We start from the raw sequence: 24,862 nt of genomic DNA, 5'->3' as shown, positions 1-24,862 counted from the left end.
TTGTATCAGCTTTTATCAGCTACATAGAAGCTGATACAATTTTAAACCTGTCATACAATTTTCCTTATTTTTATTAAATTTCTTGTGAAGTACTGCATATTTTCATCGTCTCTTTTATCTTTAAGATGTTAATATATGTAACAAGTAAATCTACAGAACATTCTAGAGGCAAATGGATTAATATAGTGCCAAAAGGCTACATTTATCTTTCCAACTATTTACCTTTGAAAAAAATCTATTCTGATGATTGGATGTGGACATGAAGGATCTCGGTCAGGTTTGATTGGTACTGGCTGTTTTTAATAGTTTGATCCGTAAAGAGTTTGGGGGCTTTAGGCCTTATAATTTGAAATTATAATGACAGTGACAAAAGCTGCGCTTAAAGTCCAGCATTTATGTGACTAATCTAACAGGAAATCAGTGAGTGCCTCCCAGCTAACTTCATACAATGAAAACTGTTCTATATACTGGCTGTCAGCTATTGAACGGTGGTTAGAAATTCATCTGTGCAGCCAGACTTTCTACCCATTCTCTCGACACATGTAGATACACTGTTTCCACTTAACAATTTCTTGATTCTGTATGCTGGTGTAGCAAAGTTCACACTGTGATGCAAACTCAGAGTATTTTGCGCAGTCCACAGCGTGATGTGAACTCCTCCAGGTCCCAGTTTGCTACTGGGACGAGGTTGATTAGCAAATGAGAGGCAGCCAATTAGCCCAGTTGGCACTGCTCCCTGAACCACTCAGCGATTTATTTTTACAGGCATTTCTGAGCCCTCATAACTTGTATATACAAAACTAGATAATGATTGTGGGTGTGGGGCGAGACCAGTGGTTGCCGATTTCTCAAAAAAGAAAGCTAGCCAACACAACGCCCCACTGGTGACACAATTTTGTGTGTCCTGCAACAACACCAGCTAGGTTTGAACGAGCCATCGGTTCCACAGGGGAGAGCAGCGTGACCAGGGAACAGAGAATGGAGCAGATCATTTCTTAAAGAAAATAAATTGATTCCCCCTCAATAAATTCACATAAAATAGAATAGAGGTGCCTCTAAATAAAACACAGATCTAAAAATAACAGTTATTGTTGTCTCAGAAACAACCACCAGTGAGAGGAATTTAACCAGTGAGCACAGAGGAAAACTGTACAGTCAAGACAAAAATAAAAATACTGTCCAGCAAGCTGTTAATTACCAGACAGTCCAATATTTGTCTAAGTGCTAAATTCAGTGACTGTTCGGGAGCTCGGTTCTTCTCAGTTCTGAATAGTTAGTCTCAGCTGAGCAGATTGTAGCCGCTCCCTCCTGGGTTGCTCGGTCAGCAGCTCTAAAGAATAGACAATGGTGACATTACCGAGCCATGTACAGCCACTGCTGATCTTACACACTCCCCTTATGAACTATCGTTGCCCAACACTGAGGAAAAACAGGTTACTCACAGGGCTGGGCAAGGCGCTAGCCAGAATATTCTCATGACAACATGACAAAACTAAAAGAGTTTGCACAACAAATATAAAACAAATAAAACCAAATTCATGCAAAATCCTTAAAAACACAAGAACTTAAAAGAAAATAGAAAATAAAAACATGGAAATGACACCAGCATGAATATTCTGTGTTATAACATACATGCAGGCGCTGACCATATTACACTTTATGGGTCGACAATCACGGGCAATCAGAAGGTCCTGAGTTCAGTTTCACCATCAGTGTGGAGTTTGCATGTTCTCCCCGTGTTTGGGTGGGTTCTCCCCGGATACTCTGGCTTCCTCCCACAGTCCAAAGACATGCAGTTAGTGGGGTTAGGTTAATTGGTGACTCTAAATTATAGAGTTACCATAGGCAACGTGAGTGTGAATGGTTGTCTGTCTCTGTGTGTCAGTCCTGTGACAGACTGGGGGCCCGTCCAGGGTGTACTCTGCTTCTTATCCTAAGACAGCAGGGAGAGGCTCCAGCACCCCCGCGAGCCTAAAAAGGATACGCAGAACAGAATGGATGGAACACACTAAAAATCACAAATCTTAAAAGTCTTTGTTGATATCACTGTTCTTCTGAGCTGACTGCAGAACTGATAAAACTAGGAGCTGGCTGATACCTGTGTTTACTCTCAGACATTTTCTATTGTGGAGGACGAAAGGTTTCAAACTTCCAGGCCTTAAACTTCACGTCTGTTCTCCTTAGTAATAGTAAATGTTATCCATTTACTATTACTAAGGAGAACAGATATAAGGCTTTTATGAAAACACTGAATGAAAAAATGCTTCCTTGAAAAAGTCTTAAAGTTCACCATTGAATACTACATAAAATAAACTGTATCCAAAGTGTCTTTGAATGGCAGAGATACAGAATGTGTCTGAGTGTCTAAATGAGTCTCACAGGCCTGAATGTGCTAAAGCCCTGAATTCTGAACTGGTTTGATCTGCTGCTCACCACAAACAAGCAGAGGATACATTTCAGACTACCTGTACAGCTTTTCCTACTGATAAACACCTTCCTTATGGCCAGTCATACTAGAATAAAGTAATTAAGCAATAAACAATTAAATGACAGAAAAGTTTCAGTTTTTAACTTTCTACTATAAATTTTTTTTTTATGATTACAGTTAAAAAAACAAAACTTTACACTGGCAGTAAAGGGAGTCTCACTGGTCCGGCCCACCTAAGATCAGAGTGGGCTATATGTGGCCCGCGATGTGAAATGAGTTTGGCACCCCGGCTCCAGACTGCATGGGCCTTTCTTGCACCAATGCAGTGTCTCGTGGAGGTCTGGACAGAGCCTCTGGGGTCCCTTTTTTTTGAAAATGGTGGCTCCCATCTTCAAAAAGGTGGACCAGAGAGTATGCTCGAATTATCATCCAATTAATGGGAAAGTTTATTTGAGGATGCTGAAGAGGAGGCTCTGGCTGGCAACTGGGGGAAAAAAGAAAAACAAATAAATAAAAATTGGATCCCTAGTTCCTTGGGATGAGCACAAACGATTATCCAAAGATCTGGCCCTGGAAGTGACATGAAATTAGTAAATTACAGCAATAACTGCAAGACAAGCAACTCCCACCTGAACACTATGGAGCCACAAATTGGATCTGTAATATTTGTCTTTTTCTCTGCTTTTTTTTTGCCTTGTTGGATTATTCCAAGGAATTCGCTCCCTTCCTATATCTACATGCAACAGAGATAATTGTGTTGGTGGCCAAGGCGTTCCCATTCTCTCCTCTCAAGATCAGCATTAGCTCTGTGTATTATTATTGCATCACTCTCAGGGTTCTTACAGGTTACTGTAGCCTTAAAAATGAGCAGATCTTTTTTCCAGGCCACTAAATTTTAACCTAATTAGTTACCAGATGCATGGATTTAGAGGTGAGCTGCTGTTACCGGGTGTGGGTGAAGGAAGGGTGCTTGACCCCAAAGCCACCCTGGCTAGGACACCTTCAGAGGGAGGACGGTTGACATCTGGATCTCTGGGGAAAAAAACACAAGCTTGCATTTGATTTTTTTAAAGGATATGAAAATATATTAATAACATAAACATCAGCTGAATTAAAAGGCTTGAACAGTGTGTCTCATTAGCAGGTTTCACTGGTACTCGTGAGTGGCTGTGGTTCTGGAGGTAGAGTGGGTCACTTTCCAAAGTATCCTTGGGTAAGACATCGAAGCCCAAGTAGCAAAGTCTGTTGGAGTGTGTGTGTGTGTGTGTGTGTGTGTGTGTGTGTGTGTGTGTGTGTGTGTGTGTGTGTGTGTGTGTGAGAGACAGAGAATGAAGCTTGTAGTAAAAAGGGCTGTGAGCTCTCAGAGTAGAGAACCACTATAAGTACGAGTCCCTTTCCTCTCTGTAACAAAGCATCCCTAACACTCGTCTCCACCCTGTTTGCGCTCTTCTTCATCTCTCTTGTACACTGTCCTTGCTTTTGATAGTAGAGAACAGTATTTAAACTCATCTACCTCATAACCTCTGCTTATTTTATCTTCACTGTCAGACCCGTCTCTCTCTCATCTTCTTCTTTGTAACACACAGCTTTGATAAAACAAACAGAACTGGTTCTCAACTGAATTATTTTTTCAGTACATATCCAGCTATTGTTTAAACACTGAGTGCTTTTTTGGTTATGAATAGTCTCATTATAAAGAATAAAGCCATGCTTCTCAACAGTCATTATGATAATGCTTTAGTTGTTATCCGAGTATTTACATTTCGTTTCCCACTATACACCACATCAGGAGATTCAAACAGTAATTCAAACAAGCTAACTGTCATTGAAGTAATTCAGCTTTAAATCTAAGAATTTAACAAAGGTATTGCACGAGCTATTAATAAGTGTTGAATTTGCATTTGCTAGCTTTTCATTGTACCTCTCAGTAGATTCAAAGAGGTCTTGGTGCAAGTAAAGTATGTCACCAGTGGGCTGAAAATACTAAACACAGAAGAAAAAACAAAGTTAAATGTATAGGAGTGGCTAAATCAACTGTCTTGTATGTTTTTGCCAAGAAAGCTCAGTAACACAGAAAAGGCCTGAGACAGCAGACGACAACTTAAAGCAGGGGTGCCCAATCCCAGTCCTCGAGAGCTACTGCCCTGCAGCTTTTAGATGCGTCCTTGTTCCAGCACACCTGAATCAAATGAATGGCTCGTTATCAGGCTTTTGCCAGACTTGATGGCATGCCGAATTGGTAATCCAACTATTTGATTCAGCTGTGTTGGAGTAGGGATGCATCTAAAACCTGCAGGACAGTAGCTCTCGAGGACTGGGATTGGGCACCCCTGACTTAAAGTGATTCTCAAATGTATTTCAGGGTTAAGACAAATGGCTGTAATTCATAAGCAGTTAATGTCACATTTTTGTTAAACCTCTTGAATTAAAGCTTAAAGTTTTCACTTTAATCACATGTTGATTGTTTGATGAGCAAAAAGTTTACATGAAACTGAAACAATACAGTCCTGAAATGTTACAGGTGTGTAGCTGACATCAAAATAAATATGGGAATAATTTGAAAATATATCAGAATCATTATTCCTGATATGATTCCGTAATAAGATGATCTCTGGTTAAAGATAGGCCTTAAATCCACACTGTTGTTTGACTGCACTGTCTGTGTCTTTACAGCTTGTCTTTTTCGCTTCAACATCCTGTCATTGGTTTACTTCTTGTACCTGCTGCTTTTACCATGGTTCCTGTGTCCCAACAAACACACCATCAAAGGTAAGACCATCTGTGTTTACAGGTCCCATCTTTTATGCATTTGACACCTGCTTTTTATTAAGCTGTCCATCCATCTATTCATCCATATTCTTCTGCTTATCCGGGGACGGGCTGCGAGGGATGCAGCCTTCTTTCTGGCTTATCCAAGGGAACGCCAGGGTGTTCCCAGGATAGCCAAGAGGTATAATCGCTCCACTGTATCCTGGGTCTGTTCAGCTGGCTCCTTTTGATGTGGAGAAGTGGCGGCTCTACTCTGAGCCCCTCCCGGATGGCTGAGCTCCTCACCCTGTCTGTAAGGGAGAGGCCAGCCACCCTTCATGAAAGCTCATTTCCACGATCTCGTTCTTTTGGTCACTGTGCAAAGCTTAGGTCCATTTTTGTGAACGAGATTTGCCAATCAGTGGCAAATATTATTCCTGTGGTGAGAAGTTATTGTCCCTAATGTTATGTGTTTAGTGAAAAAAGAATCCATTGGTTCTTTCCGGTTTAAAAATATAGTTTTCATGGCAGTAGTTTAGATGACTTTATAGGGTTTGGAGGTTGTTTTTTTGGGTTGCGTGATTTTAATTTTAAATGTCTTCAGTTCAGGAGAAAAGCAGTGGCTTATTTATGATGTTATTCTTTTTTAAATCGTACAATGTAAAGCAAGAAGGTCTGTAAATGTTTTTGAGTCTATTTTGTTCTGTATCCATCCATGAGTTACTCTAGCTGTCCATTTGTATCCATTTGAATAAACATTGTACTGTTGCTATGGAGATTTTTGGTTTCTGTTTTTTATAATATAATTTTGTCTTTAGCGAGTTGAGTGATTTCATCCAGTAGTTTGTGATTGTCATCTGGAGCACTGAGGTGATGCATTTGAGGTAGAATTTTCCATTTGAATGTAAGTGTTGTAAATAGGCCAATTAATGCCAGTGAAAGGTTGATGCTGTAGTTACCTTGTTCTATTCTAGTGTGTAGGCTTTCAAAATTATTTTTCACATCTGTGTTTATTAATGAGACTGGACAAGAACTCGAGGCTGGGTAGAGTTTTTGTTGGGTTTTTATAGGGAAAGTTGTAAATTGTTTGATTTTAATTTTTTTTCTGCGTTGGGATGAATTCTGTCTGTAAATAATCAGCAGTCGAGTGCTTGTTGTGTACATACAGGTCTTCCTTAAGAATCATTCTAGGCCCTCTTCTCTTTTCCCTGTGTAACCATGATTTACCGCCTGTGTGTTGTGGAGATAATATTAAAAATGTATGATGATGATATTGGTATATATTGTCAAATAGAAATGGTATCAAACCATTAAGCACGTGGAGACCACACAAACTACGTAGTACCATTTCTTATAATGAAACTTCAGCAAAATGAACATGTCTGCCACATCATTTGTCATTTTGATTTTGGGATGTCTTTTAATTCAGCTCTCTGAAGGTTGATGATTTTCATTTTGATCAATCCGATGTGTCATCGTTCCTAATACGTTTCTCAGTCCATGTTAGTAAAGATCTCCAGTATGATGTAGTATCACTGGTGCATTCAGCATTATTGTGTAACAATGTCAATTTTCATTGGAAAATAAAACAAAAACAACCAAAACATGAGTAAGAAAAAATGTGTAAGTAAGAAAACAAACTTATTACTAATAGAGAGTAATTCAGTAATGAATCCACTGTCTAAAGCTGTGTACACACTGGGAGTCATTTGCAGTGATGTGGCTGTCAGAGACTATAGAAAGTCAATGATGTCTTCAAGCGAATAAAGGGTGAAATAACCACTGGCACTGGGAAGTGTGGGCACGAGCAGGAACCATGATAAACTTTTGTCAACTTTTAGGCAAGTATCTGAAGTGACTACCAATGAGAGTGAAGTGTACTAATGATTGACTTGGTAGTAAATGCATTAGAGGGTCAGCTAGTCATCTAGAGCCTGAATGTCCACAAGTGACCAGCTATCAGCTTCAGAACGATGGCTGACGAGCAAATTGCTTCCAGTGTGGGTGCAGCTTAAGTGCTTTGTCTACCATTCACACACACTCAGTCACACACTCAGTCACACTGGGGGCAGTTCAGCATTCAGTGTCTTGCATAAGGATACTTATTCCATGTCTGTTAAATAGAAGAGTTATTATCTTGGTAGAATATTTGGTTTTATTTATGCTGCATTTTTTAGAACATTTAACTGTATCTCTCCTGTCTTTGTCTTTTAGGTCACACAGGACGCTTTATCAGAGCAATATTCTGCACCAGTCTGCTATTTGTACTGGCTCATATCTGCTTCCAGACAGTACTATACACATATCCTCCTCTCAACACTGCAATAGGTGATAACTGTTCACAATGGAATACCATAACCAGACATATAGGACTGTCAAGGTTGGTAACTATGTAACTAATTCTATGAGTTGCACCATTTATCCCTGTCACTGTCGCTGATGGGCTGATTGTGGGAAATAATAGGTAAAGGTAGCCTACAAGTAAATGCAAAGGCTCCCACCGCTCTCTTCTTTTCTCCTCACCCTCAGCCAGTCGTGGCAGATGGCTGCCTCCCCCCTGAGCCTGGTTCTCCCAGACGTTTCTTTGTGTTAAAAGGGAGTTTTTCCTTTGCACTTGCAATGCACTTGCCCACAGGGGGGTCACATGATTGTTTGGCCTTTCTCTGTATTATTTTAGCACCTTTAGATGAAAGTTGTTGTAAGTTTTACACTCTATAAATAAGAGAATTAAAAATAAATTGAACTGAATAGATACCTGAGGAAAAATACTGAAATGAAGATGCTGATTTTAAAACACTGCCATTAATACTTTTTCATTTGAACATAGCGCTGTACACTAAATTACATTTAATTCAATTTACTTTAATGTAAGCGCCTTTTGCATTTAAACCATCACTTATTCCCATTGCTAGAATTGCACACAGTTCTTCGAGGTACTTGGTAACATCTTGGAGAAGTTGCAACACTTCTATGAACTTAAGGCTGCCTGTCTTCTATCTTTTTGTGTTTTCCCAAACTCACTATATGATAACGATTAGGGCCCAGAGCAACTGTTGCAGGAGACCTTCTTCCTGTCAGTGGGCATCTTTGTCCCATGGGCTGCATGCTGTTTTTGTAAAGCTGCAGATTAAACCGATTAGATTAGGTTGAACTTGGCAGGAGACGACCTTAAATCTATTTGCATGAGTGCAACCTAAAAACTGGATGGAAACGTATCTTTCACTATTGCCTGTATACATTCATCTGTTAGCATTCTGTATTGATTTGGTGAAGAAATTGTCTTCTATTAGTCATGTATCTAACGTTTTGTTTGATTTGCAATAATGTGTCTAATAACATTTGCATAAATCCAGTGTTCCTAACAGAACTCTGGATTGTGATGATATCCATACATCCACCATGCAATGTGGATATATTTTGTGTATGTCTATGATATCTCTGAAATGTTTTAGATGAGTTGAGATGAAATGAGATATACTTTATTTATCCTGTAATTGTAACAGCCTTACATGTGCACTTGTGTCATAGGCTTCCCTTGGAAGACCCTTGGAAAGTGGCACGTCTTCTGTGCCCAGACCTTGGTGTGTGTATAGTTGCATTGGTAACAGTCGTCCTCTGCAGCAGATTGGTCAGGAACAGAGAAATGGTGGCTGCTGCCAACATTACATCGGTGAGTCTCTTTGCATATGTTTAAATGTGTATCTTTGTCATAGGAAACCAACAGTGTTGTTGTGCTGAAATCAAAGAAGACGCAATATTACACATAAAAACTATATATGATAGATGGACAACCATTAGTGCATGCAGCAAGGAGAAAGTAAAAACAAAATAGTGTTGTTGTTTTTTGTCTTTTAGCATCGTAGCAGGTTCTAAAATGATTGAAATACAACCTGAGATGAACAACAATATATAACATATTTTTTCATCAAAAACTAAAATAGACGGGGTGAAAACTGAAGTCCTCTTACAAATTTTTGATACTCACACACAATTAAGTGTGATAATCTGTCCCTCACCAAATCAAGTAAATGGATATTAATCAGTGAAACCAATTACAGAGTTTTCATCAAATTCCTCAACAGTACTACTCAGAGGTCTTGAGTCAGCCTTCAATTCTTTATATGTTGCTAGAAAAATGGGTAATGGGTACATCAGTTTATCAAAACGTTGTCAAACATAAATACAAATACAGTAGATAAGGGAAAAACGAGGGATGTGCAATTCTTACTCGCTGGAACGTCAATATTTGGTATGACCACCTTTATTCTACAGCACAGCCTGGACTCTCTTAGGCAGTTTTCTTATCATTTATTCTATTTCTGAAGTCCACTTAAACCTTATTTTTTTCTATAACTATAATTCTGAACTGAGCATAGAATCAGATAAAAAGCCCAAGAAATCAGAAACTCGATCAACAAATAACACTGTTTTTTTATGGCGTTATTTTTGTGTCTCTTAACAGCCAATCAGAATTTTTGCATCCAAGTCTGTGATTGGTTGGTTTTGTGGCACACTTATAACGATGTACAGAGAGTTGAGCACGACACACTGAGAGCAGGTCCGCAGATGTCTGTGAGCACACAGAGCAGAGATCTGAGCAAATGCCAACAACTGAGCGAGGGGGCTGTTATTGTGTGTGTGGATGGATAATAGCACTGAAGTACATTTCTTGCACGCAGCAATGAATTTTGTTCGCTCAAATTAAACTTCTCTGCACTCAAAATAATTTTCTCCTCAAAATGCAACATTTGTTCTTGCAAAAATTTTTTTACGTGCACTCAGAATAGAGGCACAAAAATAACGGCATAGCTTTTGATTTTTCTAGTATAAATTTACAAATCTAGGCAGGTTTCCCACAGTGTTGCACGCTCTGGCACCTGGAAGTCAGCTGACTTTGGTTGCTGGTGTCTCTAACTTCATGTTTCTCAAAACAGAATCGCCAATAACCAAAGTTTGGACCTCAAACGGTGTCCTGCTAAATGAAGAAAGGGGGGTCTGTTTAGAGATAACAACCTGGCATTCTGGGTTAGCAGTAAAATACCAGTGCTTTTACTGGTGATTTTAACCATGTCTCACTGGACAGAACATTACCACCTTTCCACATCTACTTTGTCACCAGAGAGAACATCCTCATACGGACTGAGTAATGTAATAGGAATAAAAGGCTGCCACATCGATTGATGGAAATAAAACATTATCAGCCTACAGAGGGCTGAATTCAAAGACATCCCAAAAATCAATGTGAAAACCAAATGTGTCAGGTTTGTTCAGTTTGGTGAAGTTGTATTACAGGAACTCAAACTGTGTTGAGTTACCCAGGACCCACTGCACCAGAACAGGGTGTGATAATGGGTCCAAGGATTTCATCCTGATACCTAATGGCAGGCAGGGTGACCACCAAACTGACCAAGCTGAATGATGTTACGGGCAGGATAATGTTCTTTACAGCTTTTCCACACGCTTTCACATGTGTCGCATGTGCTCAGGGTGAACCTGCTCTCAGCTGCCAATGTCAGTCAGGATCCGCAGTGAACATGGGGGCTGTTGGAGAGGGTTGCATCGTCATTGCACCCTCTGCTCATCCTGTTCCTCGTTGCACAAAGGACCTCATACTGGTCGTGCTGGTGGGCCTTTTACAGCCCTGTGCAGCTCTGCCTGAATAACTTGGAATCTCCTCCATGATCTTGAGACTATGCTGGGAGACACAGCAAGCCTTCTGTTAATTGCACGCATTGGCGTCCCTCTTGCAGGAGTTGGACTACCTGTGCAAACTCTGTAGGGTCCAGGTATCACCTCATGCTACCAGTAGGGACACAGACTGTAGCCAAATGCAAAACTAGTGAAAAACAGTCAAAAAGGTGAGGAGGGAAAACGTGTTTGGGGGGGTTGTCACATTGTTGCCTCTTTAGTGCACCTGTTGATAATTTCATTAACACAAAGCTGCTCACTAACAGCTCGGTGTCCCAGAAGTTTAACTGACTTGATGCTGTGCTCTGAATACATGTTCCTTTCATGTTTTTTTGAGAAGTGTAACATATTTTGTAAATGCATAATCTCACTAGCAAGGACTACTTTCTGCTTTGAGAACAATAATATGGAAGAGGATTAGGGCCACTGGAAAAAAAAAGTGGGCATGTCTTTTTTTTCTTCTTTTCCAGAATTCTGAGATTAAAGTCAAAATTCTAAGAAAAAAAGTCAAAATTCTGACTTTTTTCTCATAATGTTGAGATGAAAGTCAGAATTCTGACTTCTGGAAAAGAAGAAAAAAAAAGGCGTGCCCACTTTTTTTTTTTTTTTAAGTCCATAGCCTTCAGGTCTGGGGGAGGGAAGAACTACAGAAAGTGCATAACAGACTGAGGGTGAATTCACAGAAATGCAAGAATTTCTACAGAAGGAAGCTCGAGGGCAAACTCGAGCAGAACAACAGGAGGGATGGGTGGAGTGGAGTGAAGAAAATCACTGGGTTTAAGGTGACAGATGGACAGCCATCAGTGCAGTGGGCAGCCTGGAGGGAGTAAAGAGCCATTTATTCAACAGGTTTAGTTCCAGCTCTCTGCTGCCTCCTCTGCTACACACTTGTTTGTGTGCAGTGCAGGAGCGTCTCACACTGCTGTCTCCAGTCCCGATCATCTTGATGTCTCAGATTTTCACTACAAGTCATGCCATCTACAGAAATACTCTAATAATTCTGCAGTGGTTACATGTGTTAATTATGGACAGGAGGAGGAGGACACAAGTGGATGGTTTAGTGAAGTGGTGTGGGAGAAATCACCTGCTTCTGAATGTGAATAAGGGAGCTCTCGGGAGGACAATCCATACTGAGCGTGTTACACAGTGTGTTTTTTCAGGTATGCTTTGACTGCATTGGTGCTGTGTTTGGGATCAATGTCATGTTGGTATTGCATGATGGATCAAAATATGATGGTACTTGAAATAGAGCCCCAAACCATGACGGAGCCTCCACCATGTTTTACAGATGGCTGTAGACTCACTGTTGGATCCCCTGACCAACCATACTGAGACTTCAGTGAACAGTAAATGAGTTTCAGATACTGTTCATATACTGTAGTTTTTATTTTTTAGGCCTCACACCTTTACTTTTGCCTTATTTTTGTCTACTTGCCACATGTTGTTACAACGTACCAGGTCAAAATATAAAAGATGCGTTCCTTTGTCAAAAGCAGCCGATGTCTAAAGAAAACCTCTGAAATATCCAGAAAGCATTACAAAATATAATGAAAGAAGGACTGGCTCAAGCCTTTTTGCACAGTACTGTATATTCAGATTTCTACATTTATTTCATCAGTAGATTATCATACAGTGACCTGAGAATGTGTCACATGAAATGACACATAAAGTGTAGGATATCAGCTCCAGCACTACTCCTGTAACTGAAGAAATCCTCTGGATGATGTCATTTATAAAGCACGTCTTTCTTTTCATTCCTACACATCTTAGCTAGAACATAATTCAACAGACGACACAGAAGACGTTGGGGATGATGATAACAGTGACTATGATGATGGTAATGAAGAAGAGGCAACAGGAGAGGAAGATGAAGAAGAGAGGTCATTAGCTGGTGATGCTGATGAGGTTTCCACAGTAACCAGAGCCAAGCAGTTGGCTGAGCAGCTGAAGGCTACAGCCCAGAAAGTTCTGCGGGACCTGGGGAGGATCTTGGCTATTAGCCTGCTGGGTCTGGCTGGTGAGATCTATTAATCTTATCATCCTGTGTTTTGTTTTTTGTTACTTTTTATTACCCCTCAGCTGTAAAAGGCCGATGGTGTGTTGTCGTCACCCTGCTGTGCGACGCGGAGACCCAAGTTTGTGAACATGATAACTCGAAAATGAAGGGACATAGATTTTAAATTGATACCATAGGTGCAGCTACCAGGAGGCTGAGGGGGGCCACTGGCTGCCGCAAGTATTAGTTTACCTGTCTCGAATAGCAAAATAAAGATTGACAGGAGATTTGGAGAAACAGGGTAAATGAGAATAAATGTCTAAATGCTGAAAGCAAAAACACAGCCGAAATACGACTGATTCTTTTTACATGACGGCATTTCGTTTGTTTGCCTAGACAAAAGCTACACGCTGATTTTGCTTCGTTGTAACGTAAAAAAATTAAAATTCTAAAGGAAATTCATGTCATCTCATGAAATTCTCGATGGTTTTCATCAACATAGTCAAACAGTGAAAATCTCGATCATAAATGACCAAATCACCATCTGACTCATGACAAAGATTTATCTGGATAAACGCTTACAGTTCCTCTTTAAAAAATACTGTGTTATTCCTTTAAGACACAAAGGAGCATAAAACTTTTTATAGGCCTGCTTTGTTTGTGGTTCATTTTCTGGACCTTTGTGTACATGACATATAAACCTCTGACCTTTTCTGCATAGGGATCACGCTGCCATCTGCCTTCTCAGCCATTTACTTCCTGCTTTTCATTGGTATTTGCACTTGGTGGGCATGTCATCTTCCCATCAGCCACCTGGGTTTCAATGCGCTGTGTGTGATGGTGGGCTTCTTCACTGCTGGCCATATGGTGTGTCTGTATTTATACCAGAGTCTGCTGGCCCAGGCCCTGTTCCCCCCACAAAGCCTGTGGGCCAGGTAAGTCTTCATAATAACAAATTATATACATATGCACCCTAGAATTACAGGGGACAGTGAACCTTTGGTTGCATCATTTCATAACGTGCATGGTTATTCAGCAGATTTCAACAGAAATAGATGCCCAATGACCGCAGGCAAAAGTGCTATTTCATCAGTGTTGGAGGACATGTAACTTGGGGGAAAAGGGAACTCTAGTTTAACATGAAGAAACCTCTGGCAGCGCCAGTTTTTGGCAGGGCAGCCATCTGTGGGGTGAGGGGAAAGAAAAGAGGGAAAAGGGAGTAAAGGATGACAAGGACAAAGCCCAAACTATGAGATACAGAGAGAGACGATATGTAAGGGCATGCTGTAGTGGCACATCATGAGTGAGAACAAGTGACTGGAGAAGAAATGCTGAGTGCATCATGGGAAGCACCCAATAGCCTGAGCTTAAAGCAATATTGTAACAGCCCAACAATGCTTTGTTAAAAGGTGACGTTTGAAGCCTAATCTTAAAAGTAGAGAGGATCTGTCCCTCAAATCTAAACTGGAAACTGGTTCCACAGAAGAGGGCCCTTTAAATACCCCATAGCGCTCTGATAAGGTGATACCGTACTATAAGGTCATTAAGATAAGATGGGGCCTGATTATTAAAGACATACATACATCTTGATACAGTTGGGTCAATAATTTATTGCACAAACAGATTTGTAACAGTGGATTTAATTCAAACTGTCAACATATAACTGAAGTGCAGACTTTCTAATCTAAACAAATAAAAATATTTGAATTCATTGATTAAGAGTTTATTTGGATTTTTTTAGCTCTCTCTGTTCTCTCTGTGGTGGTGGAATCACTTTGAGCCTCATATTTAAAAAGAAATTCCCTGTCAGCCTTATGTCCAGTTATTTTTGAGCCTCTGATATTTTTGAGCCTCTGTTTAAAGTAGCTTTAATTCCTCAACAGATAATCCATAATTTGTGTTAAACCCCTTGAATTAGAGCTGAAAGTCCACACCTCAGTCATGATTTACAGAGGCAACAATACAAAATTTTGCCTCTGTCCAACAAACGGACCTGTTTTGGTCGGTTTTAACATTTGAGTAATAAAGATCCCGTCTTTATGGTGGAGTGACTGTCAGAGGACAGTATTTAAACACATATAACCTACAACAATAAAAAATTAATTTGCTGTGCCCTTCCCTTCATGCCTGTAAACCCTCCTAAACTGCATCAGTACACACATATTCATCTGTGGCTATGAAATTGCTCTTTGCACCAAAAGTCGGGTCAACTATTCAAGTTTAGTGACAAGAAACGAAATGAACGCAGTGTGACTGTGCTGGCATGAGAGGTATGAGTGGAATGAGCCTCCACTGGGACTTACGATCTCTCTTCTTCTCAGTTTCTTCCCCATGACATCACGGCCCTCTTGGCAGGTTTCTGTATCGGTATCACTTAGCCAGCTGTTCATCAGTCAGCCTAGTCGACGTTTACCCAGCAAACATATTCCACTGTCGTAAAACTGAGTCAGTGCCTCTTTCGTGAAGCTGACGGGAAAATAGTCAAATGTTCAACAGGGATTCTTTGCAAAACAAGTAAATATGATAGTAAATTGAAATCTGTGTTGTGCTTTTAATTCCTATACTTTTCATTTTTTAAGGTAGTCTGATGATTGCCAGTCTGTTAATGTATACGTTTTCCAATATGAAGAAACTTTGTTTAAATACTTTATGATTATTAGTAGTACTTAAAAAAGAACTCTTAACTTTTTCGATATTACTGTTCCGTGTCCTGGTGTCAGCTGATCTTAAGACAGCTCAACACTTTATTTGATCACTTTGGAACATATTTGGTACCAGCACACATCAACATGAACCTAAAGATGAGTTCAACTGTGTAAAAAAGACTATTAGAATTTTGACAAAGGCACAGCTGTTGCATATGACTGAAGTGTGTCTGTAATGTGGATGGTGAAAGAAATGATAAGATTCTGTTCCTTCGTTTATCCCAGGAGGGGAATTTGTTTACTGCATGTAACACACAGGTCATGAAAATCTGTGGCCCACAGTACTTGTACTTATTTTATTAGTGATGAAAGACATGGTGCCCAACTTAAAAACCCCAAAACAAAACAAACAAACAAACAACCCCCCAAAAGACGTGTACTAGTGTATCCCCCCCAAAATATGAAAAAGCTTTCTTCTTTTGTCATTTAATTCAAAAAGGTTACTGTAGAATATTCTATGTTCAGTACACATTTTGAGTTCCTGCTTGTTCAGTGCACACAAACACAATCATAGGAAAGACTGCTCATTGGATTGTTGAGATAATGACTCACAGAGGTAAGACACAGATGCACATTGCTGGAACAAAGCATATCAATGGAAAGTTGACTGAAGTGAGACTCCTGAGAGGACGGTCAAGAAAACCCCAAGAGGACCCTGCAGGGAATTTATTGTTGTTGTCAAAAGGAGAGGTCAAGGGTCAGACTTGGGCTGCTGTGTTCTAACCATGTGGTAGCCTCTAACGCTAAACCAGCACCCGTGAGAAGCTGCATTTATAATTTTAGTGAGCTATAAGCCATAATCATCAAAGTTAAAACAAAAGAACATCTGAAATACTTCACTTGCAGACTTTACTGAATTAACTGATGCTAATCGTACTTTAGCATTGTGGCTACAACTCTACATCTTTGCTTATGGTCATCAAGTCTGTCTATGGTGCCAAATTTTCACTGATCACACCTGATCACAATGTTCTAGATACACACATACACCTGGTCACAACAGTATTAGTAAGCCATTATTAACACAGGTGTATTCCTCGATTTCTTTCTCTTTTTTCTGCTTAGACTCTTTGGTCTGAAGGACATCATCATACCAGGAAACTGCACCCTGCCCTATGACCTTAATCTGAACAGCAGTCATGACTGGCCAGCTTATGTCAACCCAGGAATCCTGTTTTTGCTCTATACTACCATAGTGACTGTTCTCAGAACAGGATGTCATGGAGGCTCTAACGTGGTATCTACTCACTCACTCTTTTTATATTATAAAATATCATTATATTATCTTTGTACTGAATGTGTCCCCACTGGCTTTTCTTTGATAAAGTATTTAAACATAATGAAAAGCTTTGTTCTGGTATCATATCTCACGTATTGAAACAGTGTTTACAAAAACCCAAACATATCGATATTCAAAATATAAAAACAAACAAGCATAATAAAGACAGGCTTTTATCACAAAATAACCCTTTTATGGAAACAATTTTTTACATTGTTCATTAGGAGAGCAAAGAGGCCCAGGTGGGTTTAGCCTGGCACACAGACAGACTCTGCAGCTGATGGACTTTTGTACCTGCCACGTGACTTTTGAAAAACTCTGTTTTCTGATATCTTCTAAGGGCTTGTTCTTTTTCTGCAGGAAAAGCAGCAACAGGAGAAAAGACGAGAGAGAAAAGAAGAGCTGGTGGAATTACAGCCTTGGAATGAAAAAAAAGACGACTGTGAAGACGACACACAGGTAGATCATTTCTATTAGCTTTACAAAAGGCTCTATTTGGATTTAATAATCTATTGCCTACGACTGATATTTAAATAGAGATTCTTCGTCTCTTCTGTTTTTTTAATTCTCTTTTTTGTACTTCAGAAATGCTTGTCTATCATCACTATATATCCAGTTCAGTTTCAGTTGTATTGCCTCAAATGACAACAGTAGTTGCCTCAGGGTGCTTTATATTGTAAGGTGTAAAATATATTGTAATGGAGTTCCACAGGGTTCAGTGCTAGGACCAGTTCAGTTTACATTATACATGCTTCTCCTAGGCAGTATCATTAGTAGGTATAGCGTACACTTCTGTGCAGATGACACCCTGCTTTATCTTCCATGAAGCCAGATGATACACACCAATTAGTTAAACTGCAGGAATGTCAGACATGAAGACCTGAGTGACTCTAATTTCTTGTTTCTACACTAAGATCAAACTGAAGTTATTGTACTTGGCTCTAAAAATTGCAGAAATACAGTGTCTAACCCAGTGGTTCTTAACCTTGTTGGAGGTACCGAACCCCACCAGTTTCATATGCGCATTCACTGAACCCCTCTTTAGTGAAAAATAAAACATGATTTTTTTCAAATTCAAGACATAGATATGTTTTTTACTGGTGCACAAAATGGGCCGTGCATGTCACGGCGGAGGCTCTGCCGCACCGCTGAGACCGACTCACCGAACCCCTAGGGTTCAATCGAACCCAGGGTAAGAACCACTGGTCTAACCAGATGCCATTACTTTGGCCTTCGCTAACACTGCGGAGTCATTTTTGACCAGGACATGTCCTTGTTAAATGTGGGACTAGTTTCTTCCATTGGCGCCACATCTCTAAAATTAGAAACACCTTATCTCAGAGTGATGCATTTATTACTTCTAGGCTGGACTACTGTAATTCATTATTATCAGGAAGTCCTAAAAGCCTTCAGTTAATCCAAAATACTGCAGTACCCTATCTCCCCGATTAAGCACTTTGCTCTCAGACTGCTAACTTACTTGTGGTTCTTAGGATAAAACTTTCCTTTTTGCTAAAGCATATAGTTGAGGCTGGATCAGGTGACCCTGGGTCCTCCCTTAGTTACATTTCAATATGTTAAGGCTGCTGGGGGCTTCCCATGCTGCACTGGGGGTTTCTTCTTACTCATATCAGTATCGACCGTGCTGCTCTTTGTGCTGCCGTGCAGAGAGGGCTGGAACTATTTAATATGGAAACTGTCATATACCCTCCACATAAGTACAAATAAACATCGGTGTGTGTGTTTGTGTGTTCTATGTTTCAGGTCGTACTCTTGTCTGTACCAACAGAAAGTGGAGGGACTGTGACTGAAGACAATCAGCCCTATCTCGGTACTAGCTGCTATTTTTCAAAGAAAACTAACCAGTATAACTCAACCAGTATGGAAGTGTGTCAGAAAAGAATCAAACAGTGGACAGCTGTTATAGGACTGAACAGAGGACATCAATCTGACACCCTGAAGTGAATCATTTATGATATAGCCCACAAAAAATGTGAAAGAAACAGTGAATGATATTGTGTGGGCATCACTGACTTTTTCAGCTTAATTGAAAAACAACATTTAATTGTCTTTGAAACGGGGTCTACAGATAGAGTATACTCAAACAAAAAAAAAAGAGTTTTAATAGATGAAAAACATATCACTTATAAGTACACCCAACAATTCATCTGGGATCAGGGGTCTCAGATTTGGTGCCAGTGAATATCACCCCCTTATGACGTCAGCCACACATAAATGACCACAAGTCATGTGACTGAGATACTTGCTTCCTGCAGCTCTAGCGTAACTCAGTCTAGCATGAAGGACCCCACACTCAGCCAGAAAGCTGCCATCATGACAGGTTTACATTTACAATATGTTCCCACGAGTGCGCTGATTCATGCAGCCAAAGAGTGTCTGACTTTTCAGCACGGCGTCACCTCTACGTGTCTACTGAAACAGAAGACGCAAAATCACACAATTACTGTCAAAGGTGTGCTGACCAGCCTCCACTGGCACTGCCCCCTGAACCCACCACTCCACCCTCCCCTGCAGCTGATCCACAGACCACATCCCGCCACATACCCACGTCCCCCGACTTAGGCAGGGGAGCCATCGAGCTTTTTAGTTGCCCTTGGTTTAATCCAATGTCGTAGAAAAAACAGCAGCGCCTAAGCGGTTCAGGGGCATGGTATAAGCACCATATTACCTGCCATCCATCATCCGGCAGTCCAGACAAAGGTGCCCCGGTTACCCACATTTCTAACATTACTGCCCTGGCACTTGTGCGGCTCCCGGTGAACGGGATGCAGCATCCGTAGCCACCAGGACCTACCTCAGTACCTCAGTGGGACTGGCTGGCTCTTCCATGCTGGCTGCTGGGGCTCTCACAGGGACCCTGGCTGTGCTTCCAGGTGATCCTTTACCAGGAATACAGCCCGTTTCTCTCCAGGTGTTTTTGAGTGGCTGCTGCCTGCTCCCAGTGGATCATTGTGAGCTCCACCACCATCGTGGTTAGCAGCTCCACTGGTTGAGGCTGTCGCAGGTCTCACACTGATGCACTGGGCAACTCAGGTTTCAATGATACTTTGACACCCAGATTTTAGGAGCTGGGGATTAAGTCTCTGAACTTCTAATTGGTAGACAACCTGTCCACCTCCTCCTCCTCCTCCTGTCTACCTCCTGAGCCACAGCTGCCTCTAGATCTGTAATATTGTAGTATTTAATGTGACTGTGAGAGGGAGATCGAGTCCCTGCTGTGCCTCAGAACCTATGAGCTGTCACAGCTGTTTTTTTCTTGTTTTACCTCAACAAATGGTTGTTGGAGGTCTAACGCAACATTGTGAAAATGAATATGATTCTTTGTTTTTTGGTGCAGAGGCGAATGTGGCCTGCAGTGGGAAACAGAGTGAAAGCCCATTCTTCCTGCTGGGGAAAGTGGTCATGCAGCAGAGTTACATCTGTGCTCTCATCGCAATGATGGTAACCATGAAGTTCTGTTCAGACTCATTTCAGCACCTGCAGCAGCGTCACAGACTTTCACACACAGTCACTTTGTGTCCAGGTTTGGAGCATCACATACCACAGCTGGTTAACGTTCGTGCTGCTGCTGTGGGCGTGTCTCATTTGGATCCTGCGTGCGAGGTACTGTTACCACATGTTTGTTACACATCAGCACATTTGTGACAGAACAAGTCACGAGTCTGCTACATAACCTGGTTATTGTGTGTAAAAATGTTAGTTGATACTTCTTAAATATTTATTAATTATTCCTCTAATTACTTCTAATTATTTTTGATTTTTTAATTAGTTTAGTAACAGAACTACAGAAATCTACACAAATGTAACACCTAGAGGTTAAAAAACTGAATACTTACTTAATCCTGACTGTGTATCTATCAGACCCTGATGAAGACTTGGTTTGGTCTGAATCAGGTCTGGTTGCTTGCTTCCAAGAATAAATTTGTTATATAAATTTATCCCAAACAGAGCAACTCCTCTTTTATATATTAAAAAAATCATTGATTGTGGATTTTGCAAATAATAACTAATAATTAAGAAGATTACAGATATTGTACGGAAAAAATACATCACACAACAACAATTATCAATAGCAGTGGAAAAAGTGTTTTTAATAATTGTGTGTTTAAAATAGTTTCACAGTATTTTAGTATTTTGATTGAGTTGGGGGGGGGTCTGTGTTTTCAGGCGACATGCAGCCACATTGTGCTCTCCGTTCATCCTGCTCTACGGCTTGGCTCTGTGCTGTCTGCAGTACGTCTGGGCCATGGAGCTTGAACCTGAGCTGCCCACTACAGTGGGAACCATGAGCCTCAAACAGCTAGGACTGAATAGAACCCAGTACCCCTGTCTCAGACTGGGAGCTATGGTAAGAAGAGAGCATATGTGACATGATAACGAAGTTATGAAGTTGTGACGAATTGTAACATTCAGCAGGATGTTTACCCATAAATATTCATCATCATTGGCAAAAGATAGTGTTTGGCTTTACTGGGACTTATTGGTCAGTACAGCTCCCAGAAGGTTCAACTGTTCAGTTCTCAGCATGTGCTCTCAAACAACAACAATAGCAGAGCTGGTTTCTGAGATAATCTCTACGTTCTTACAGTAAAAGATACTCACTGATGTTGGACAGAGGCTGAATGTGCAAGAACTGCATCTCGTGCTCCTCTGAACCACAGCATGATGTCAGCATGAGTGCCGCTAATTCTTAACCTGACTTGATCTAGTAATTATAAAAGTACTCTCGCTCTGTGGAGCGAAACTCAACACACTGAAACAGAATAAAGACACGCATAACAACAGATGAAGGAAGAAAACAGCTTCATCACTGTCTCTCCAGAAAATGTGCTGCAAATACAACACATGTGTAAAATTAACAGTTTGGACGCTGCGGCTCCACTTGTGTCTGTTTATTGTACCACAGAAACCTTTGAGCACAGTGATGCACAGAAACACTGCAAACATGAACAAAAACATAAATGTTGGAGGGAACACAACAAAGTAACAAAGACAGATGTACTGCTGCTTAGCCAAGAGCCAGCTGTTGGTAAATAAGCTGAAGTATGACATTTTGTTTTGTTAAATATTGAGTTGGATAATATTTCTAATATCTGCTGTTAAGCCAGCCTTAGCCTTTTGTTCTCAGTTCAGATAGTCTGATGGAGCAGTCAGGCAGGAGGAAACGAGGAAGCCCTCAGAGGAGGTTCATGGAGGACATATAGAGGAGGATGCTGGGGTAGGGTGACAAGCAGGGAAGCAGATGGTCCACTGTGGAAACCCCACTGTGGCTGAGCAGCTGAAAGAAGAAAAAGAGATTTTCAAATAAAATTCTAATAAAATACTATATCAGTTACCAAACTCTTAGTGCTTTTATAACAGAGCAAGGGATGCTTAAGTGTGTTTGAGGAATCTCATCAAGGTGGAAGGAATCATGAAGAAAGGAGGATAGGCTGTTAGCAGCAAAACTGTGTCTGGGCCAACACGGCAGTGACCCAAACCCACGGTGCTCCTGGTGAAGATCGATCTCGACGAGACCAGATCAGCGTCACTGACTGGCCTGCACAAAGGCCTGACTGTGGGGTAAACTGAAGACCAGGGTCTATGCCAGAAGACCATCAAATCTGAAGGAGCTCGAGGGAATCACCAAAGAAGAGCGTCCAGAGTCCGGAGACGTGTCAGCCAGTAGCTTTGGCTGCTTTCTCACCACAGAGCTCACGTTTCATGCTGGACTAATCTGGTTTGGTGACTGGAGATCAGACTGGACATTGTGCTGAGCACATTCAGCCCCTCCTTGGGCAAAATACTGAATCCATTCATTCATCAGAGTGTGAGTGTGATAGAAAATAAGGTATAGAATAAAGTGATGTATGAATGTGTGTGTCCGTGCATGAGTGAGGCTGGTAGTAAATGGCACTTTGGAGTGTCAACATTATTTTCCTTTCCTTTCAGTGCCCTGCATTGGGCGAGCTAACACGGATCCTTGATTATCCCGTTGTTTTTGTGCAGCTTGGCTCATTTTTGTCCATTTGGTTACGTTGTGTGTAATTACTGTACAGACCATTGTTCTCTTTCACTGTTTTGTGTTGTATTTGGTTTTATTGTTGATTTGCTGGATGCTTACCAATTCTGATGTTTGCATGAATTTGCAAAGTAAAATCACGCTGCTGGCTGCGTTTGTATTTTTTTGTGTATTCTGCGTGTCTTAAAACTGAATTTGTGGTCTTCATGTTCGTCTGCCTGTTTTCAATCCTTCTTTTTCCCCTCTGTCTCTCCAGCTTTTATTTACCTTAACCTTTTGGCTGTTAGTACGTCAGTCAGTGAAGGAAAACTTCAGCAGGAAAAGGAAAGTAGCCACACCACTACAGGAAGTCACTACAGGAGGTCAGAATCACACACACACAACTTCACACAGACCTGCTGAATACCACCAACTCAAAACATAAGGAAGTGATTTAGATTTTTTTCATATCAGTGATTAGATGTTTACAAGATAAAAATTCAGGTAAAATAAGATATGCTGTATTTATCCCAGAGTTGGAAAATTCCTTTATTGCCATCCTTAATTATTAAGTTAAACCCATCAACAATGCAACAAGTAGCTTAAATAAGTAGAATCGTACAATATGACAGAATAAATATCATAAAAAAGTAACAAAAAAACCAAAACATCAATTCAAACTGGATCCTGATAGTCAACGATGGATTACCACCAAACATAATGGACACATCCCAACCTCACAAACACTCCAGTTCCTCCACCTTTCCTCTGCCAGTCTGAGTGAGGTCTCGATCATTCCAAAAATGTTTATATTCCAGCACTGTGGTCTGGGAAGTTACGCATTTCCATCAAGCAGAATACTACAGTCTACTACGAAACCACAGATGTCTCTCTTACCTTTTCATTTAGCTGCAGCTCTGCAGCAGTCTCCTCTGACACAACAGGTCCCGTCCAGCCTGTGTGGGGTTGTTACTGTGCTGTGGTCAGCAGACCAGAACAGCTCATCATAGCTTTCTATTTACTTTTTGTTTTCTAGCTATGGCAATATGTGAATGTGTCACAAATGCCGAACAGCTGCATTTAGAGTGGGACTGGTTATGAATCACAGACATGTTGAGCTAAGCTGCAGTCACACCCTCTGTGTTGGAGAGGTAACTGAACTGTGTCCACACAAGACCAACCAACAAATCATGAAAAATGTGTCATAGCTGCTGTGATGCAGATCGTTTGCATTAATGAGTAACAACATGTTACCGATACTCTTTAGTTTTTATGATCCAAACTAAAGGTTCAGGCCCAAACTGGATCAAAAGTGTCCTGACACGTAGTCTAAAACCTCCACATTCAGTTCTAGTTGTGTTCTTGGCTTCAGCTGACTGTTTTCTACACTAGTGATGTGCGATAAATGATGAGTTTATATGACTGTGAACACCTAACCGTGGTTTCTTCCTGACGTCTCGTCCTCATCAGATGAGGAGGCTGGTAATGACTCTGTGCTGAAGGTTCTGGGAGGCATGGTGATGAGCTGCTATGCCAAATACTGGATCTATGTCTGTGGAGGGATGTTCATCATGGTGTCCTTTGCTGGAAAACTTGTTGCATACAAGATCATCTACATGCTGCTGTTCCTGCTCTGCATGTGCCTTAATCAGGTATGCAGACATCTTGTAGACATCATTTTAAAATGATACCAAATAAATGGATTCTGGCACTTTTGTGTTGAACTTAACTCTCAGCCGCCTCCTCGAATGTTTTATATTTCAAAATAAATAATTTAAAAAATCTCTTTTGACTCGAACTTGTTCCTATTTTTCCAGGTGTACTATTCTCTGTGGAGGCGCCTGCTAAAGCTTTTCTGGTGGCTTGTTGTGGCCTACACCATGCTTGTGCTGATTTCCATCTACACTTACCAATTTGAAGACTTCCCTGAATACTGGAGGAACTTGACTGGTTTCACAGAAGTACAGTACGTGCTTTAACAAAAGCTTTTTTAATCCTATCCTGTCTGGCAGCTTTT

General features: G+C 40.8%; 1 protein-coding gene across 1 annotated transcript in view; it reads left to right on the top strand.

The window, feature by feature from the left end:
* piezo1 (piezo-type mechanosensitive ion channel component 1) overlaps positions 1 to 24,862 on the top strand; it is a 92,904-nt gene that overhangs the window by 17,271 nt on the left and 50,771 nt on the right. The window contains exons 2-15 of the mRNA XM_039621658.1: positions 5,102 to 5,197; positions 7,391 to 7,556; positions 8,705 to 8,846; positions 12,635 to 12,881; positions 13,582 to 13,795; positions 16,631 to 16,802; positions 17,205 to 17,303; positions 18,609 to 18,675; positions 20,203 to 20,306; positions 20,389 to 20,468; positions 21,033 to 21,213; positions 23,123 to 23,228; positions 24,316 to 24,497; positions 24,663 to 24,811. Coding sequence (XP_039477592.1) covers positions 5,102 to 5,197; positions 7,391 to 7,556; positions 8,705 to 8,846; positions 12,635 to 12,881; positions 13,582 to 13,795; positions 16,631 to 16,802; positions 17,205 to 17,303; positions 18,609 to 18,675; positions 20,203 to 20,306; positions 20,389 to 20,468; positions 21,033 to 21,213; positions 23,123 to 23,228; positions 24,316 to 24,497; positions 24,663 to 24,811 — 2,005 coding nt within the window. The remainder of the gene's footprint in view (positions 1 to 5,101; positions 5,198 to 7,390; positions 7,557 to 8,704; positions 8,847 to 12,634; positions 12,882 to 13,581; positions 13,796 to 16,630; positions 16,803 to 17,204; positions 17,304 to 18,608; positions 18,676 to 20,202; positions 20,307 to 20,388; positions 20,469 to 21,032; positions 21,214 to 23,122; positions 23,229 to 24,315; positions 24,498 to 24,662; positions 24,812 to 24,862) is intronic.

Source organism: Oreochromis aureus, linkage group 13 (assembly GCF_013358895.1).
Source record: "Oreochromis aureus strain Israel breed Guangdong linkage group 13, ZZ_aureus, whole genome shotgun sequence".
In the NCBI taxonomy this organism is placed as follows: domain Eukaryota; kingdom Metazoa; phylum Chordata; class Actinopteri; order Cichliformes; family Cichlidae; genus Oreochromis; species Oreochromis aureus.
This window is presented reverse-complemented; position numbering and strand designations above follow the sequence as displayed.